The 18,594-nt window shown below is 40.0% G+C and overlaps 1 protein-coding gene across 1 annotated transcript in view; it reads right to left on the bottom strand.

Annotated features, from left to right (window-relative positions):
* Positions 1 to 18,594, bottom strand: part of LOC140239563 (intermembrane lipid transfer protein VPS13B-like) — a 63,237-nt gene that overhangs the window by 26,374 nt on the left and 18,269 nt on the right. Inside the window, exons 19-34 of the mRNA XM_072319395.1 lie at positions 17,789 to 17,998; positions 17,116 to 17,230; positions 16,144 to 16,591; positions 15,234 to 15,413; positions 12,427 to 12,561; positions 10,870 to 11,064; positions 9,801 to 10,025; positions 8,316 to 8,626; positions 7,766 to 7,970; positions 6,577 to 6,758; positions 6,100 to 6,281; positions 5,420 to 5,604; positions 4,573 to 4,709; positions 3,053 to 3,256; positions 1,987 to 2,151; positions 502 to 663 (exon numbers count right to left, since the gene is read on the bottom strand). Of these exons, the coding sequence (XP_072175496.1) occupies positions 502 to 663; positions 1,987 to 2,151; positions 3,053 to 3,256; positions 4,573 to 4,709; positions 5,420 to 5,604; positions 6,100 to 6,281; positions 6,577 to 6,758; positions 7,766 to 7,970; positions 8,316 to 8,626; positions 9,801 to 10,025; positions 10,870 to 11,064; positions 12,427 to 12,561; positions 15,234 to 15,413; positions 16,144 to 16,591; positions 17,116 to 17,230; positions 17,789 to 17,998 (3,241 nt within the window). The remainder of the gene's footprint in view (positions 1 to 501; positions 664 to 1,986; positions 2,152 to 3,052; positions 3,257 to 4,572; positions 4,710 to 5,419; positions 5,605 to 6,099; positions 6,282 to 6,576; positions 6,759 to 7,765; positions 7,971 to 8,315; positions 8,627 to 9,800; positions 10,026 to 10,869; positions 11,065 to 12,426; positions 12,562 to 15,233; positions 15,414 to 16,143; positions 16,592 to 17,115; positions 17,231 to 17,788; positions 17,999 to 18,594) is intronic.

The raw sequence follows: 18,594 nt of genomic DNA, 5'->3' as shown, positions 1-18,594 counted from the left end.
CTGTGATGCAAGATCTCAAAGTGATATGATATTGCTCTAGGGTATTGATTCATTTTGATGGCGGAGACATTATCATACCAAAAAAGACATTCTGCAACAGTACATAAATTGGGAAAGTATTGCATGTACATTGTACATTGAATATTTCTATTATTCTTCCAAGGCCTAACGCTGTGAACTTAAAAGGCATTATTACTTCTTTCCATAGCATTGACACATATATGGTCAGCATTGACACATATCAACACAGCCTGTTAGATTCTGAGCAGACATAGGAGCCTTCCAAATACTGAGCTACTAGCATATACCAGTTTAGTGGTAACCCCCTCCCAAAGAGGTCATCATATTTTTGTTATTCAGTGTGGAACTCTACAACCTATAACCCAGCCAGCACACTTGGTGACCATTCACATACAGACAGACATTGGTTGCCTTTGATGTCGTCCTGACATGATCCTCTCTCCTGTGCTGAAGCTGAGTTTTGCACAGTGAGTGACTCACCTGTCTCTGCATGGCTGATGTCTTCCTGACCTGGATAAAGAGTGTGGCTGTCTCATTCTTGTTATGCAGGATCCGTACCAACGTCTCCTCTTCCTCCATGTCAATACCAAACGGTTCCGACCAGCGAAAGTTTCTCCAACCCTCCATGCAAACGTGCAGCTCCTGCAGTAAGTTTTGGGCGAGTTTCGTATAAAAGACCATGTAAAAGGGAATGATACTCAAATATATGTGTGGATATAGTGAACACAGGAATAATATAATTTAAACAGTTAAGACACTGCATGAGAGGACTAGAACAGTTTGTGACATCACTACAGGACAACGATATGAAAAAATAATAAAAGAATGCCACATAGTTTCATTCCTTAATGGAAAGAATACAATCCTTCAACTTGTTACTGACATGTTTTGACCCGTTGAGGACGGGCTGATTTTGCTAACACATGCATTTCTCGTAGACAACTGCCCGAGTATACTCGGGACTCGTCCTCAACAGGTTAAGGGTAATATCACTCCCCTGTTTTCTGAAAGAGTAAGTCAAGTTCTCTTTCATTATGCTATAAAAATAAAGTGTTTGTCCAACATGATACTGAATTAAGTTTTGTAAGTTTAGGCTTATATAATGACATTGGTAAATTTGCTTCAAAATAGTCACACATGAGTCAAAACAAAAGACTAGACCAAATGTATAAAATTACAAGAGGTCCAACAGCTTCACCCTGGCCCACCTGTTATGTGATTTGTTACCTCCGCAAAGGGAGGAGGTTATGTTTTTGTTATCGTTGGTTTGTGTGTTCGTTCGTTTGTCCGTGTGCAAAATAACTCAAAAAGTAGTTAATGGATTGGGATGAAACTTGCAGGAAAGGTTGAGAATGACACAAGTAACAAACGATTAACTTTTGGTGGTGATCTGAGAATTTTGGGGGAATTTATGAAGGATTTTTGATATTTTGGCAGGTAGGGTCAATGAACTTGGGAGTTCAGGCTGCGCGTATTTGAGGTTTGCATGCGTGCACTAAAGTGCGTGCTCTGGTTTCTGCTAGGGCGAGGCGCGCCGTGCAGCTGAGGGTTTATGACGTAACAAAGGCTTCTATATTGGGAAATCAGACGATTTTTCAGCATGTACACCTATGGGTGGAAAATCACTGATCTCTATGGAAGAGCCCTAAGAACTTTTCCACAGTCATGGCAGTGGTGGAGAGGAGAAAAATCTCTCTGGGAACAGCAAGATCATCGGTGGAAAGTAGCTGCTTGGCGGAGGTCTGCGCTCTCAGAGTGCTTTTCTAGTTACTCTATGCTTTGAGAAGAATACTGTAAAATCAGAAACATTTGCAGCATGAAATTTTTGCGAATCGCCACTACCATTCAATGCACTGTGGGGACAAACAGTATTGCGTGCATTTTACTTTTGCGAATCTTGGCTCCTCGAGAAATTTGTGAAAGTTTCATGCATGCACAAATTTCTGGCTTTGTGGTAGCACTTGCCTGTTTCTCTTGTTTGTGTGACCGCCAGCTGTACTCGTGCACCTCGTTACTCTTGAGTATAATTGACTCGTCTGTGTGTACCTGGCCAAACCGCAGCTTCTGACTGGTGGCATTGCAGATCAGGTAGTAGCCGTAAAAGAGGCGGTCTACCTCCGGTTTCATGTTCTGAAAATTCAAGTATTAAATTCATTGAAGATATCATTTGTATGTGCTGTAAGTGATGTGCTAACAACTTATCACAAGCATGACACCTCAATACATAACATCGTGCTACAGGGAAATAGAAGTTCTAGACATATGGATTTCAAAAAACAGGTTGATACAATAATAGTAATGCCTCCCTGAATCTTGAAATAACTGGTCAGTTATGGGGCAAAGTAGATCAAACTGAATGTCATTACAAAAAATCAACAACAAACAAACAAACACAGAATTCATGCAAAGTTCCTATGCTAATCATTTACACACTTTAGAGAATGAGTTGTTTGAGAATATAAAGTGGTGATATGGATCCTAATCAAATAATTTGCTGAGAGTAATCAAGTGACCAGACTTTCAGCTTGCCCATGACATGCCCAGCAGGCATACGTTTTTATTAATGACTGGTACTAATGACTGCTCTGAGATTGCTCAAATATATGACTTTGTTCATTCAGTTATGGCTTGCCATAATCACACTCACTAACATCACCATTCATACTTTAGTAGTGTGCACTCAATTACTTATTTCCTGTACACAATTTTAAGTGGTTAAAACATTTCTTTGGAGATTCTGTTTTTGGAGCAAGCTCTACATGCAGCTTACTGGGGAACAGTTACCCATAAAGGTAAATGAAAAATAGTGCATTGAACCATTTTTATGAAACAAATGATGCATGAGTTTAAGGTCTTCACATTAGTGGAGATGTAGCTCACTCCCAGGTATTCACAATGTCATGCATGTTACACCATGTGATTGTAAATAATCTGGTTTACGGTATCTTGACTGACACACTCTCACCTGTGCATTATTTGTATACTACAACATCACATTGGTCTTTGTAATTTGCTCTCTACAGCTACCAACCTGCGCCCAAGCCTCAGCTGCTTTGGAAAGTGTGTGGACGGTGCCCTGACCGACCATGACAGTCATGTCCCCAAAGTTTAGGGTGCCCTCTATGTCTCGCAGGCCACGGAAGCTGTAGCCAATGCTGATGCTGGTAGGCTCCAACAATGGGGTCATTGTCAGGTCACCATAGTTCAAGAGGTCGGCCGCAATTTCTGTATCGCCCTGTGAGGCGCATAATACAACAGTATCATGTTTAAAGGACAAGTCCACCTTCATATACATAAGGATTGAGAGAATGCAGCAATATTAGTAGAACACATCAGTGAAAGTTTGAGGAAAATTGGACAATCCGTTCAAAAGTTACGAATATTTAAAGTATCTGCGCAGTCACTGCTGGAAGAGAAGACTACTACAGTGTATGATGTCACATGCGTACAACTATATAAGGAAAATAAAAAGAGAATTTCACAAAACTTTACTTTTTGAATAAAGTGCACATTTCTTCGACTTGCTACTGACGTATATTTAGGGTAATATCATTCCCCCTGCCTTCTGAAAGAGAGAAGTCGAGTGTTCTTTTGTTATGCGAGAAAAACGGAAATTTGTTGAATTTTCTTTATTCTTTCTTTATATCGTTGTACTCATGTGACATCACAAGCTATAGTAGTCTTTTCATCCAGCCGTGACTGAGCAGAAACTTCAAAAATTCATAACTTTTTAACGGATTGTCCGATTTTGCTCAAACTCTCACTGATGTGTTCTACTAATATTGCTGCATTCACTCAACCCACATGTCTACGAAGGTAAACTTGTCCTTTAACTACAGACTGAGAAAAAAATACTCTACAAAACATTCCAAGGAACACCCCTGTCAACTATATCCAACATCTACTTATTCAGCTACACCAATGGATTTTGACATCACAACATTGACACACTATACCCCTGTGGCCTTTCATATTATTTCAATAATCTCAGCCAATGTTAGTGATTAAGTCTATATTGTCAAGATACCTCATATCAGTATCAAGCCAAGAAATGAGTTCTAATGGACAGAAAACAAAAGACGAAACATTCTACTTCAAGCAAATCTACAAAGCAGGTACACATAAAATCATGGTTACCCTCTGGTGAGTGGCAAAAGACACTAAGTATATTCTTGCCTGGGCTAATGACTGCTTGGTGCATTTGAAGCTCATTTGACTTCGAAGGTAATGCAAGACAACAGACAATGAAAATCAGACAGAGGCAATGATAGATGGGTGGATAGATAAAATGACAGCTACAGATAGGCAGAAAGATTAATATTCAAATCATTATAATATACAAATATTTGAGGATGCAACATTATCAATGTGAAATCTTTTTTCAACCACATAACAGCCTAAATGCACTATTGCTTACAAATATAAAAAAGGCAAAAAATATGAATGTAAAATAGATTTACAAATACAGTCTTGTAACATATCTAAATAAAGTGCATGTGCCTGCAGATATTGGGTTCTCATCCAAGAAAAATGATATAAATCTGGACTCACGATGACTCGTGTGCGAGCATGCACTCCACCGTAGCTCTCCACAACAAGATGGCTGCCAGGTATCCTGATAACCAAGAACTCGTGGTCATTGGGTGTGGCATCATCAGGAGTAAAGGGAGCTAAATACTCTGGAGTGGCTGCAAGATAAATCATGATAAAGACAAAACAAAAAAAATTGATAAGAAATACTGTAAAAGCTGTTAATATAGTGAGGGTTTAATTTTCATTAATTTTTCCAGTAACTGTTGGACCGCAAATTTAACAACACATCAAATCATCGCCATCTGATCTTGATAGCATGATTCAAGATTCAAGATTCAAATTTAGCATAAAGTGGCGGTGTAAAAGGACAGGTGTTACTGCTTTTATGATAGCCTCGGTGTCAAATCATGAAAACAACACCTCGCAAAAAATGTCTAAGACCTCAATCGTGAAAATATCTACTGTAAAAGCAGGAATTTTTGCAATGTGGCAATTTTTGCGCATTTCACGTGACCTGAGACTAGCCCAAAAGAAAAGCATACACATATTTTTTGCTTGTTGTATGTACAGCGTACAACTATGTAATGCCTTGATTCTGTGGAATTAAAAATGCGAAAAACTGATCTTACTCGGCAGAGCCAAAAAAATTACTTGCGCGAAAATATCCACTTTTACAGTATATGCATAAATAACAGCTTTTACAGGAACCAAAGCCCGAGCTGATTTGTCTCCACATTGAAAACAAATATGCAAGATTTCATCTTCCTCTTTTTATCTGCATCAATTTTTGGTTCTAGTTTTCTTTAGCCTTTAGGGTATACCATACAAGGAGGGGCAGGGGAGGGGCAGGAGGTAGATTACCCACCTTTCCCTAGCTGACTGAGGTGGTTGGCAAGTCTGATCTCCAGCAGACTCATCGTGATGTTCAGTCGGCAGAACTGGATGAAGCGAGGGGCGAAGATGGTGTCAAACTGCATGGAGGCAGCCAGGGCCATTGGTGTGAGGATGACGTCTGGGCCTGGTGGATCCATGGGCACACTCTGGGCCACCCTGGGGGTTACGGAAACAACAAGGGAGCCACTTAAGATGGATAAAGTAATAAAAAAAAAAAATGAAATTTTCACACAAAGTAAAGTGTGAAAGACAAGGTCGAATGGTGAGTATCAAATTGTGAAGAAATGAATAGAGGTGCTTTCTTTATTTACAGCCTCACCTCATCAAAATGTCACAAACAGCTAAAGGTCAATTCCCTGCTTGTTGCCAGAAAATGTCTGAAAAATTGTCAAGAATAATTTTGCAATGAAATGGCATTTATTCAGATGAAAATCTTCTTGAAGGGGTAATATGATACCTTTCACACCCACAGGGCCACACCTACAAGGCCGCACCCACAGGACCACATCTACAAGGCCACATCCACAGGACCACACCTACAAGGCCACACCCACAAGGCCACACCCACAAGGCCACACCCACAGGGCCACACCTACAAGGCCACACCCACAGAACCACACCCTCTGGGAGGGGAGGGAAGAAGCTACTCACGACTGAAAACTGCAGTTGAGCATGACTCTCCAGGTGCTATAGGCCGCCATGTCTTCCACCAAGTCTCTGCTCTCCTCAATCGTCTGCACGGCATGGTAGCGCTGTGTCTCCGACACGAAGAACTCCCTCACTGGCCGGAACTTCTGGCTGCACTCCTCATAGCTCAGAAGCACACAGGGAATCTGGGTAATGAGAGATAAGGTGTGGATTTGACTGAAATATACTGGAGGCCTGAAGAAATAGGAACTTTCTAAGGAAAGTTTCCTTGGAAATGGACAAATTATAAATGCAACATTTACATCTTTTGCATCAGGCAATTTCATTCAATAAAGTGAATAGTTGCACAGAAGACAACAAAAAATTGCAGAAGTGGCGAAGTGTCAGTGAAAATAAAGCTCTTAATACATTGCCCTGAAAAAAAAAATAGCACAATTTGTAGCATTGTGACTCTCACAATTTTCTACACAGTACAAGTACCTTCTTTGTCCTAGCAAAAGGCTGTTTGTCCGGATTGGAAATGGGTACTGGAGTGATGGTCAAACCAACGTCCATCCTGGGTTCTGGGTATGTCCATGTCATTGTGCCCCAGTGACCAGCCTCTTGGGAGGGTGGGGTGAAGTAGATCTCATTAGGGAGGGGTATGTCTTCATCTGTGTGACCTGGAAATAAAAGGGGAGCATGCAAGGAGACATCAATATTGTTACCAGGAACTTCGCTGCTGGGGTCAGGGGTCAAATATGGTGGTAATAAGAGTCTGAATGAACTAAGACCAAAATCACTGCACATTTGATACATGTTCTACCGTTCATGGGGGCACTGTGGCATAGTGGATACGACTCCCGACTCCCAATCGGAGGACCGAGTTCGAATCCTGCCCATTGCTTAATGTCCTTGGACAAAATGTCTTTACCCACTATGTCCCTCTTGACCCAGGTGTATAAATGGGTACCTGGCAATGCTAGGGTAATAATAATAATAGCAGGGCCCTCTGGTAGAGCAGTGGCAACACTGAAGAGGCTACCCTGGGTAAATAAGACCTTATCGTCTGTTGAGAATGAGAAGGGCGTTAAGTTGTCTTGAACACTATGGGTTTTGTGGCAACTTAACGCCCTTATCATTCTCAACAGACGTTATCATATCATATCATTATCATTCATCAATTATGTGAAGCAAATGGGAAGAAGTAATTGGGGTGAGAACAGCAGGGAATACTTTTGCAAAGGTTGATGGGGTGGAGTAGTAATCAATACTGACACTATCAACTTCTCAAAGTCCCCCGCTTCAACATTCAGTACTATGGCTCAAGTTCATTCTCTGTCATGATACCCAGCCTTTGAAACACTTTTTACCTATCTCTGTCTGTACTGCACCAACTCCAGAAAGCTTCAAGACAAGACTCAAAACGTATCTTTTTCAACAATATTTTTTGTAGTTATTTGTAGTGTTGATTTCTACTTTATATTATTTGTAGTACTGCATATTTGTATTTCATACTCATTGTTTTGTTTTGTTTTTGTGATTTTTTGATTAGCAAATATGCCTTTAATTGAAGAGTAAATATAGACTACTATGAAACATGCACTACATACTTAGAATGTATCATTATTATCATTGAAACAAGAAGCTAGCAGCCGTACTGGTTCAATAGCCTCATCTCAAGACTCACCTTCTGTGAAGTACTCGAATGCACCTGTACGGAGGTCATCTTTGTGCTCTATCTGGATCACCCCTTCAGGAACCTCGTACTCAACAGCCATCCCAACTAACTCCCAATCTTCATCTCTGTTCTCATCGCCTGTATCATCTTCACCCAAATCAGAGTAGTCAGATGGCTTCCCAGCTATCGAGGGACCTGGCTTCATCTTGAACTTCTGGTGATTACAACAAGAAAGGAGGAAAGATTTAATTTCAGTCTGCAAGTCATCTAAGCATCTACAGAAGAAACACTGTGCTAAAGTAGTCTGTGGCCAAAAGAAAAACAACATCCCCCATTTGACATGACTTCTGTTGAAACGAACATACAATCAGATTATATATTTGTTTCTTCTTGTCATACTTTCTTGGCTTTGTTTCTCTTTGATTCAATATTTGCTATATTCTATATTCTATTTTGACCAATAATTAGGCTTTGTATAGTATTGCACTGCACTTGCACTAACCACCCTGCCAAGGTAGGAATAGCATGGATACTCAATGTTGTCATCCTTAGAATTTACCTTAGCAGGTAGTTGCTTCTTCTGAACACCAGCCCCATCCTGGGAGAAAGCTTGTGACAGCCTGCTGGAGACAACTTTCAAACAGTTCAGATGCTCTTGACCAATATAGAGAGGAATGTGCTTGATGTCCAGGTCAGCAAAGATTCTGGGAAGCAAAGGGCTGATCTCGCTGGCACTGTGAGGCTCGTGATTGGTTCTCAGGTGCAGGTCAAAGTTGAAAGGTCCCACGAGTGGTCTCGTCCGGTGTTGAAGTGACGTCTTGAGGGCGAGGTCACAGAGCTGTACGCTGCTGTCTGCATGAAACAACTCAGCTGTGAGGGAACACACATCATACACTGGTGGTTACAGCTGTCTTGCATCATTGTGTGACTCACATCTCAATGCATTGTAAAGTTGCTTGAACCAACAACTGTGCATTATTTGTTTTATGACACAGGTCTACTATATATAGAGCTGTATGCTGCTGTCTGCATGAAACAACTCAGCTGTGAGGGAACACACATCATACACTGGTGGTTACAGCTGTCTTGCGTGACTCACATTTTAATGCATTGAATTATTGCTTGAACCAACAACTGTGCATTATTTGTTTTATGACACAGGTCTACAGTAGATGGGCAACAATTCACATAAAATACATTTCTGATTACTGCTGGCATTCCAGCTGATGATCAACAAGAATCAAACTTTAAGACTAATCCTCTTGTCATTGACTATTGATATTCAAAATCTACAGAGAGCAACCCACATGGCTAGTCAGAGCTTTATACTAGAAGATATGAAAATAGCAAGTATATAAGGCAACTACCTTTAAATATGAATTGTCAAAATTAATTATATCTCATTCAAAGATGATGTAGAAACTATATCTCATCATCTGAAGCCGCTGGAGGATATTTTTGTAGGTCAGTGCAGATACTTTGTTTCCCACATGATGAAAATCATGTCACACCTTGCACATGTGTTATGGTGAGCAAAAATGAAGTTTAATCACTTCCACTGGTTCTTTGGTAACTATATGTGCATACATGTACAATGATTCCTGAGATCAATCATATTTTGTCTTCTATGACATAATAATTTCAGGGTTTTTTTTTTGTTTTTGTTTTTTGCTCCTATTTCTAACAGTTTAGCTAATAATGAAGGAAAACCAGCAAAAACAATGTGATGATATAATTTTGGACAAACTCAATTTCAGGCAAATTCTCTGAACTATTTCCTCTCTAAGAGTACATTACAACCTCAGATCAGAAACTCTTTTGCTCTATTTTGTCAACCATCAAATGCTTGCTTTTTCTTGTTTCATGTGACATACACTTTCATTAATGACAGGATAAATTCTTTAATCTCCTGCTAATATAGTCAGAAAGTAATGAATCACAAAATATAAACATAGCACCATCTCAAATTTTAAATGCTCTTTTGCCACTAAGTCAAAAATATTCAAAACGAGAGTGAACTATAGACACACAAACTATATCGTACCCGTTTTTTGGTTGAAAACTACAGCTGATTCTATCATTGTTGCTCCAACAGATGCCACGATGTGGGGGTAATCTGGGTCAGGAAGAGTTGCCATGACAACCACCACTTGGCTGGTGGTGAACAGGACATCCTGAACATGGGACAGCATCATCAAGTTTTCAAGGACGCCCTCTGGAGGTGAGCGATCTACAGGCTTTCGTCTCTCCTTTTGGCTGCCTTGAAGACCTGAGACATACAGGAAAAAAAAAAAATGAAAATGTATGTACAGTGTATGTAAATTGCAGAACACATGAAGAATTTGGCCAGAAGGTTTGAAAGCAAATTTGATAGATTTCAAGAAAGAAATAAAGATGAAAGACACTGCAGAATCACATTGAGACCAACAGGCAGACACATTGGAATGGTAGAGGTCGAGAGATTAACCATGATTGAAATATTTTGAGGTATGAATATGACTGAAGCATTTCTACCTTCCTCCAATATCATCCCAGATCAAACCAGTGCATTGTGTTGTGCTGGTTTATCAGCTCTGCCAAGGAGGATATGTTTTTGATATCATTTGTCTGTTCAGCTGTTAGCAATGTTACTTGTTACTGTACTGAACTGAAGGATTTCTGCTTCTTGAACCATAGTAGGAATAGCTACAACAGCGACTTTGGCCTGAAGCCGTTATCTCGATCTTTGGAATGGCCTCATCCATACCACTTTGCATGAACAATAAAGAATATTGATATGGTTGAATTGAAAGCAGAAATTGAATCATGTCATGTATGAGTGCAGCCTTACCTTTGTTTGTCCTCACAGCACATCTTCAAACTGAAATGTGCTAGCATCAGTTTGTGATTATTGTCTATAAAGCCTTCTGTGCATACATGCAGCGCTATCACAAAGAATGGTGGCTACAAAATTCAAAATTTTTGGTAACATTCCACAGGCATATTGACTCTCATTTCTGATAGTTGGGTAGATACCGATGACAACATGCTTGCATTATCAATAAATCAAAACAATTTCTGATGTTTCTGAAGGGTCCTTAGAAGAAAAAAAGAAGTTGCAGGAGTTCTCAAACCTGGCAGACTGATCCCAACAGCCTTGGTGCCATCCCTAGGGGTAGTGAGCAGCTGAATTTCTTCCACTTCCCGCGGTGCCTCCGTCCTCTGACTCTTGACTGGTTGAAGCCGTTTCAAGAACGCCCTCGCCTGGTCAACCTTGGTCAGGCTAAAGTTAACCTTGATTGGACGTTTCACAAGCACCCTCACTGCAGCTGTACACAAGTATATAAAAGTAATCCACTCCATGTTTAATACGAAATTACCAACCATCACTGCCAGACAACAACAACAACAAAAACAACATCAGATTTATTTATTTTTTTAATCCATCTTTAACAGCATTACCTCACCAAAGACAGATTAAAAGCATGGATAAATGGTGCAGAAATAGCCTAAATGTATGAAAGGTAAAGAAAAATTAGGTATGTGGTAATTGAACTGAAGTTCATAAGATATAAGCTCGTACACCATCAACCCTCTGCAGAAAGGGTTATTTTAAGGGAAGCCGAGATTAAGCACTGGGCAATGAAAAGATGTGATTAGTTGGTCTAAACGTAGCTACAACAAAAAAAGAAAAAAAAAAAAGCTGCTGAAAACTGCTTATCCAACAGTGGCAAGCCAATGGAGTAAAATGGAGTCAAAAGGGGCCTGAGCTTTCGATTCCTAGCAGAATCTTCATCACAGGCAAAATGACAAACAGACAGGGAAAGCAATCACAGAAGGACTACATACAACAAGAACAGTTAGAGGAGGCCTAAGGACACATCACAAAGAAAACAAAAGGGATGGGTTCACTTTCATTTTGCTGTCTCTTCTTTGTACTCCAGGTTTACTCACTGGTTGTTCAGGCCTCACCCCTTTACTGATGTGGTTGCTATTCCACAGTTTTCCTATCATTTATCCCTCTGTTGTTCCTTATCTTGTTTGATGTTGCCTCCCTCTTCATCTTTATCCTATACACGTTGCCCCTTATGATCCTTGGGATCATCACTCACCCACCCCTGCCTTTTGTCTGTCCACCCTCCTGCTTTAATCCTCCTTCCTTACTTGTTGGGCTCCTTGCCCATGAGTTCCAACCCATACCTTTTGTTTTCTTTGTTCTGTGTCCCTCGCCCTCCCTGAATGTCCTTGTTGTGTGTAGTCCTTATATGTGATTGCTGTCCCTGCATGTTTGTCATTTTGCCTCTGACAAAGATTCTGCTAGGATCAAAAGCTCAGGCCCCTTTTGACTCCATTAGTTTGATCTCGTCAGAAAAATGCACCGATAATAACAAATTCAGCAATATGATCTATCAGTATCAAATGCCGTATACAACAGCAGTAAAAGCTAATTGCATTCACATCAAGTGACATTAATTTTTTCTTGGACCAAAGATTCAACAGAATGTAGGCTGACCTCACAGATAGCACATTTTCATAGACATTTGTGTGTTTATATTTTTAATCTAAGATTATCTGAAAGCAAAATGACATCTTATGTTGTTGTTGAAGGTAAGCAATTTGGGATGCATGCATCCTGCAACTGGTAATGATCTTGAGCTTAAAACTCTACTGTTGCTTGTGACCATATTTACCTCCATTCTGCATCATGAAGTCTGTGACGCTGAAAGTGAGAAGAGATGGTCTGACACCAGTCTTTGGGTCCGGCATGCCCGGACACGTCTCAAACCAGGGTACAGGAAAGTCTCCCGGCTGTGGCAGACTGCCAGCTGACATACAAAAGCACGGAAGGAGTGACATGTGTATTTATCTAAATCATTCTTTTCATATCCTTGCACTTGTTCCAACATATTATCGGTTCAACGGTGAAAAGATAAAACTGAACTGAAGCCGCAGTTCAGAGCATTTAATAACACTGTAGCAATATCACAGAATAAAAACAGGATCATAAACAAAATATGGTAGACAAACATTATAAAGTAAAACTGCGAACAACACAACCTTATCTACAAAGAATATGCAGATCAGATGAGAAGTGTGATGCTGAAAATGAATTGGCATGTTTATACATTGTATATGTGTGCGTGCGTTTCAGATGTCACAATCAGTTTTCGGAATACTTTCTTACAATACTTGCTACTCTGCGATTGTACACATGCATGAGGAAGTGTGAGTGAGTATGTGAGTGTATGTGTGTGTGTGTGTGTGTGTGTGTGTGTGTGTGTGTGTGTGCATGTGTTGTTGACAACAAATCATGATTACAACACTAGTGTGAACATTAACTCGCACTTCATTGTGAGGGTCTTCAAGAGAACACTCTCTCATGGCATAACATGTTGACTGTTGTGGTAAAAATATCATTTAAAGGGAATGTATAGTTTTACTTTTAGTTTTAGTTTTTAACATTTTTGGTGAAATAATAAGAAACCCCTTGTGAAATATGAAAGAGCATGTAATTTCACGAAGGATTCAACATTTATTTGATGGAAAATGGTTTTGAAATGGCAGAGTTATCCAAAACAGAGCAATCCTAATAAAAGGTGGGACCCACCTTTTATTAAGATCGCTTTGTTTTACTCTGTTTTTTAGATGTCTCACCCACTCAAAACCCAATTTTCAACTAATAAACTTGAATTCCTCTTGGAATGGTATATTCTGTATTATTTCATAAGTGTGTTTTTTGGGTTTTTTTTTTATCTCGCAAAAAGTTACCGGTAAAAGCCAAATCCTCATCTCCACCAATACTATACCATCCCTTTAAATCGAGGGCAAGAACACACACTCACAGGAAGAGATCAATGTTTCCATTGTTAAGATGACTGTGAGACCACTGAAGAAAGTATCCATTTCCACTTCAAATAACACAGGCAAGCAGAAAGCTGATCTAAAATTTGATGTTTGCTGTTCTGATGCTGTTCCACCAATGTCTGACGTGCAGGGGAGGTTTTGATTGGACTTGCAGGGGACTATGACATGGCAACCCACTTTCAGTCTTCACAGGCGCGGTGGAGCACCCCAATTTGCATCTCATTATCACCCCGTTCTATTTGAATTTCCAACGGGCATCCACGGCTGCCCGAAACTGTGTGCATGAAAAAGTCAAATCTTTACCTTCTCCTTGTGCCGCTATGCGTGCCGCTAGTAAACTCAAACTTCCCACACTATCTAAGTTTTTAAAAACCTTCCTTTTGATGAAAAAATTATGAAATTTGCTGCACTAGAACTTGAGATATTAAAGCGTTTTGAAAATCACCTCTCGCAAAACATGCTCTCTGTTTTTTTCCGACTGGACTATGGCCGGGCTCCAATGTGTCCGAAACTGGCAACATAAGTTCATCAGGCCTCAATCCATATATGGTGAAAGTTTTCACTTTGTACCACCTGTACTTTTTGAGAAATCAACTTGTTTCTACAGGGTTTGGAATAGAAAATTGTAGTCGGCGAAACAATTGAAAATGACGTCATTTCTTTTCCCGTAATATTGGGCATGCGTGGTACGTGAGATTCAAGATTTCGTGCTCATTGTTGGTTTGCATGTGACGCAGTCAATTTTGCTGAGTGTCGCACGGCGGTGATTGCTGAGCTGCTGCCGCGCACGCTGCATGCAGCAATGCGTTGTGTGTGCTGTGACATGCAACGCCACAGTGACGCGATTAATTATACATGGGACCGACCTGTACGCTTTGCGTTCGTGTCATTTTTGACATCACCTTCTGTTTTTTTCCGACACAACCATGGCCGGGAATATTATGGTATGAAATTTAAAATGCAAGCAGATAAATAAATTTCGGTGTACTTTGTTTGAATGGCGCTTTTGTTCCGCAATCACACTTCGTGAATTTTAGGATGATTTTCGAGGCATATTTTTGGTAATTTTGCTCGCCAGGTTTTCGCTAAAATTTCACATTTTATCATTGTCAAATCCTTTAATATGTTATATGTGCATATTCGGACATGTTTTCAAATTCAAACTAACTCAATTTTAATCCGAAAATAGGTTTCCTGAAATTGTTATTAGCTTGAGAAGTTGTTTACTTTTTCTCAACTACGCAAGTACATGTTGTTTACTTTATGCAAATGAGGCTCGGCTGCCGATGGATTTCTGCGAGATAATTGGGGTGCTCCACCGCGCCTGTTCATACCTCCATTTTGACCTTGCTTGATGTTTGTATTATGTAACCGCTCAAGTCCAAATTTGGCTATCATTTCAGGAGACCCCCTGCATAGTACTGGCAATGCAAATATTGATAATCATTCAAATGACTATTTGACATTTCAAATTGTATAAGTATCATTCTCATTAATGAAATCTTAAAAACATTAGAGTGTTATTTGTTGATTTTCTAAATTTTCTCAAAATTCTCTCTAATGGACTTGGGTCTTTCTTACATTCAGGTACGCAAATGTCTGCAAAACCGAGCCCAACAAGAGAATATCTTACCTTGAACTTCTCTATTCATCGAAGCGCCATCCACCGTGAAGTCGTAAATGGAGAGCTCAAATTTCTGCTTCTCCTTCTCCACGGATACAACCAAGGATGGCTGTGAGAGAAGAAGCTGGAGGAATGGTCTGATGGACGATGGCTGAGGTTTGCTTGAAACGTCATCTTTTCCTGGAGATGCTATGCATGAGAGAAGATATAGCACAAGATTTCTCATTTCACAGCTGTCCTGTAAAATGAGGAATGTTTGCGTGCATTTTCATTTCCCGAATTTCGCGAGAGCCAAGATTTGCGAAATTAAAATGCACATGAAAGTTCTTGTCTACACTATACGCAATGAATGTTAGAGGCAACTAGCAAATATTTCATGCTGCGAAAAAAGCCATCAGCTCCATGTAATATGTCTATTCTCTCTTCAAGAGTGAAATACCGATTCATTTACTTTTAAATGTCATATATCCCTTTTGTGACGGTCACAAAATTTGCACGGTTGAAAAATAATGTCTCCAAACACCATGTATGAGATCCTAGGGTAATACGCCAAAGAGATTTTTAAAAAGCAATGAAAAAGTAACCTTATGTCACTCAAGAATATGCTAACCTATTGAACTGAGAATAATGGTCAGAATTTTTCTACACGCCATTAAGACCAAAACAACAACAACAACATCTACGGTCCCAATAAATTCAATGGAAATCTACAGTATTGTGCCCCTCCCCCTCCATCAGAAAGAAGTTTCCAGTTTTATCATTCTGAGGAAAGGTCTGAATTATCTACTTCTTCAATATATCAGCATACGAAATGAATCTAATTTTCAGGTTGCAGTTGTTCATTTTCATTTCATTTCATTACATTAATCTCATCTTGACATCTCAATCAAGGTCCATTCTACCAGTTCTAGAGACTCACCACTGTCAGGTGTCCCACCCGGGATATCCCTGGAGTACAGGAAGAGAGTCAGTTTCCTCCCTGTGATGAGGAAGTCACAGGGTGTGACTCCTTTCAGTCTCGACTTGTTCTTAGACTGCTTGCTTCCCGTTTCCGCGGCAACCAGCTTGGCAGGTCTGAGGGAGGACGGGGGGCTTGTGGCAGTCTGGTGTGGTAGTTCCATCTTTTCTACCACAGGAGACTGGAGGTAACCCTCACTCCCTAACCCACTGTCCTCCAAGAGGGTGGATTTCGTCGAGCTGGAGGCGCTGTTGTGATGGGCCGGGTCAGCGGGGGAGGGCTTGTCAGGGATCAGGCTGAGCAGGTTTGAATCCAGGACCCTCTGTGCCAGGTGCAGCTGTTCGGTGGCCAGGTAGAACGTCATGTCGGTGGTCACATGGAACTCTACAGAGTGACCACAGATCACAACCTGGGTATACACAAAGAGAAATCCTGTACTTGCTACACAGATAGGTGCGAATATGATAAATATCATTCTTGCGGGTCAACAAAGACATATACATATATGCATACATACATAAGCATAAACATACATACATGTACATGGATATGGTAGACATACTAGAAATATACAGCAATATTGATGTTATATTGCTGTATATTTCTATGCAGCGATTCTATGTATGTAGCATTCTATATATGTACAATTTTGTAAGTGTATATAGCCATGTAATATGCATGCATGCAAAACAATAAGACATTTTCATAAGTGGACAACAGAATAGAATTGATTGATTGATTGACTGACTGACAATTTTAGAGATTTATCGATTCATCAATTGATTGATTGATTGACCAATTGATTGATTACCAATTGATTGATTGATTGACACAAATTATCCCAATAAGATATGTATTCAAATAAACAAAGTATATGCATGTATTTTACATTAATTCATCCTGGAGAGAAATATGAGCAGAAGATATTCCTACCATCTGTTTGTTCCTGTCTGGCCTCTGTTTCTCCATGACAATGGCTGGTGCCATAACCAGTCGGAGGTCAAACTCCTGGACCACCGGGGTCAGCTGCACCTCTTCTGGGTCTTGTCTGTGGGGTTGTCATGGAAATGGGTACATTAAATGTACAACAAAACATTGTTGAGCAACATGTTTCAAGTCTAAATTCTTCTAAAGCCTTCCCCAAAACACTTAACCGACTGCAAAGTGGTTGAAGTGGTTTATACCATGCTTCATAATGTGAACAAACCACTTGGGCTGAGAGAAAATGACAAGAAATATACATGTAGTTGTCCTAAAAGACAACATCTGCCAGCAGAGACACAATGGCCAGTCTCATGAAAGCATCTACAGTACCAAAGTAATGTTAGTCTCATGATCTTTAAAGAATGAAAACTATCAAACTTGAAACAATCTTACAAAAGACACATAATGCATGTTTTGAAGCTCCAATGCAAAGCAGTTTAAAATGCTTGGTTACTTGATACCATAGAGGTGGTACTAGCCATAGCTGCACATTGTCAGTGAGTCAAGTTGTTTCACTTGTAGTGTACATGAAAGGCACTACATGTAAAAACCTTCAATACATGTTTAACTTGATATACTTCAGAAGGGAATAGGACTACCCAAATGGGATGGAACTATTTACTTTGGCAGCGACAAGTTCCACTCCAGGGCTGGGTTCTGAGTCTTGGACAGTGTGACCCCTGACCTCGCCTTGACCTTGTCCTGCTCTGAGGCACGTATGACCTGCTCCAATGAGGTCACACTAACACCAATGCCATGAATGTCCAGTTGGTACTGTCTGTCCTCAACCTCCGACCCAGGGTGTTGGGTGATGCCAGCATGGACGGCTTTCCTGGCCAATTTTTGGGAGTAAAGAATGGTACCTCCATCAACTTAAATTCATGTTTTCTTCAATACTTCTTCACCTTACAGAAATAATTATCATTCACACTTCAAATCAACATTTCAAAAGCCTCGCTGAAAGAATGGAGCAGTGTTTCAAGTCACAGATTGTAAATGAAATAATGTGAGCTCTGACATGACATACTGGTGGTGCTTCATGCTGGAGCTGTGACAGCCACAGAGAACAATTGGACCAGGCTTACTTTGGTGCAAGGGACTTCCAAATGATTTTTTTTTTTTTTTTTTTTTTTTTTTGGGGGGGGGGGTGTTCGGTAACTCTTATGCAGCATCAATGTGACAAAATGGTCAAAATGTATAGAAACTCAATCCTAGATCTACAGACCTGTAGCTTCCATAAATTTTGCTTCTGCTTTCCTTGAGCCTGTATGCACAAATAAAGCTCATCTTAGGTTATCATACACATCAGGAATTTTCATATAAATACATTTTCAAATAAATAAATATAAATTTTCATATAAATAAATCATATAATGTGCTTTATTGTCCAAGTCCAATATAATAACTTACTGACAAATAATTTTAGTG

The sequence above is a fragment of the Diadema setosum genome, chromosome 16, assembly GCF_964275005.1.
Source record: "Diadema setosum chromosome 16, eeDiaSeto1, whole genome shotgun sequence".
NCBI lineage: Eukaryota > Metazoa > Echinodermata > Echinoidea > Diadematoida > Diadematidae > Diadema > Diadema setosum.
The sequence above is the reverse complement of the archived record's forward strand: the minus strand, read 5'-3'. Positions and strand labels throughout refer to the sequence as shown.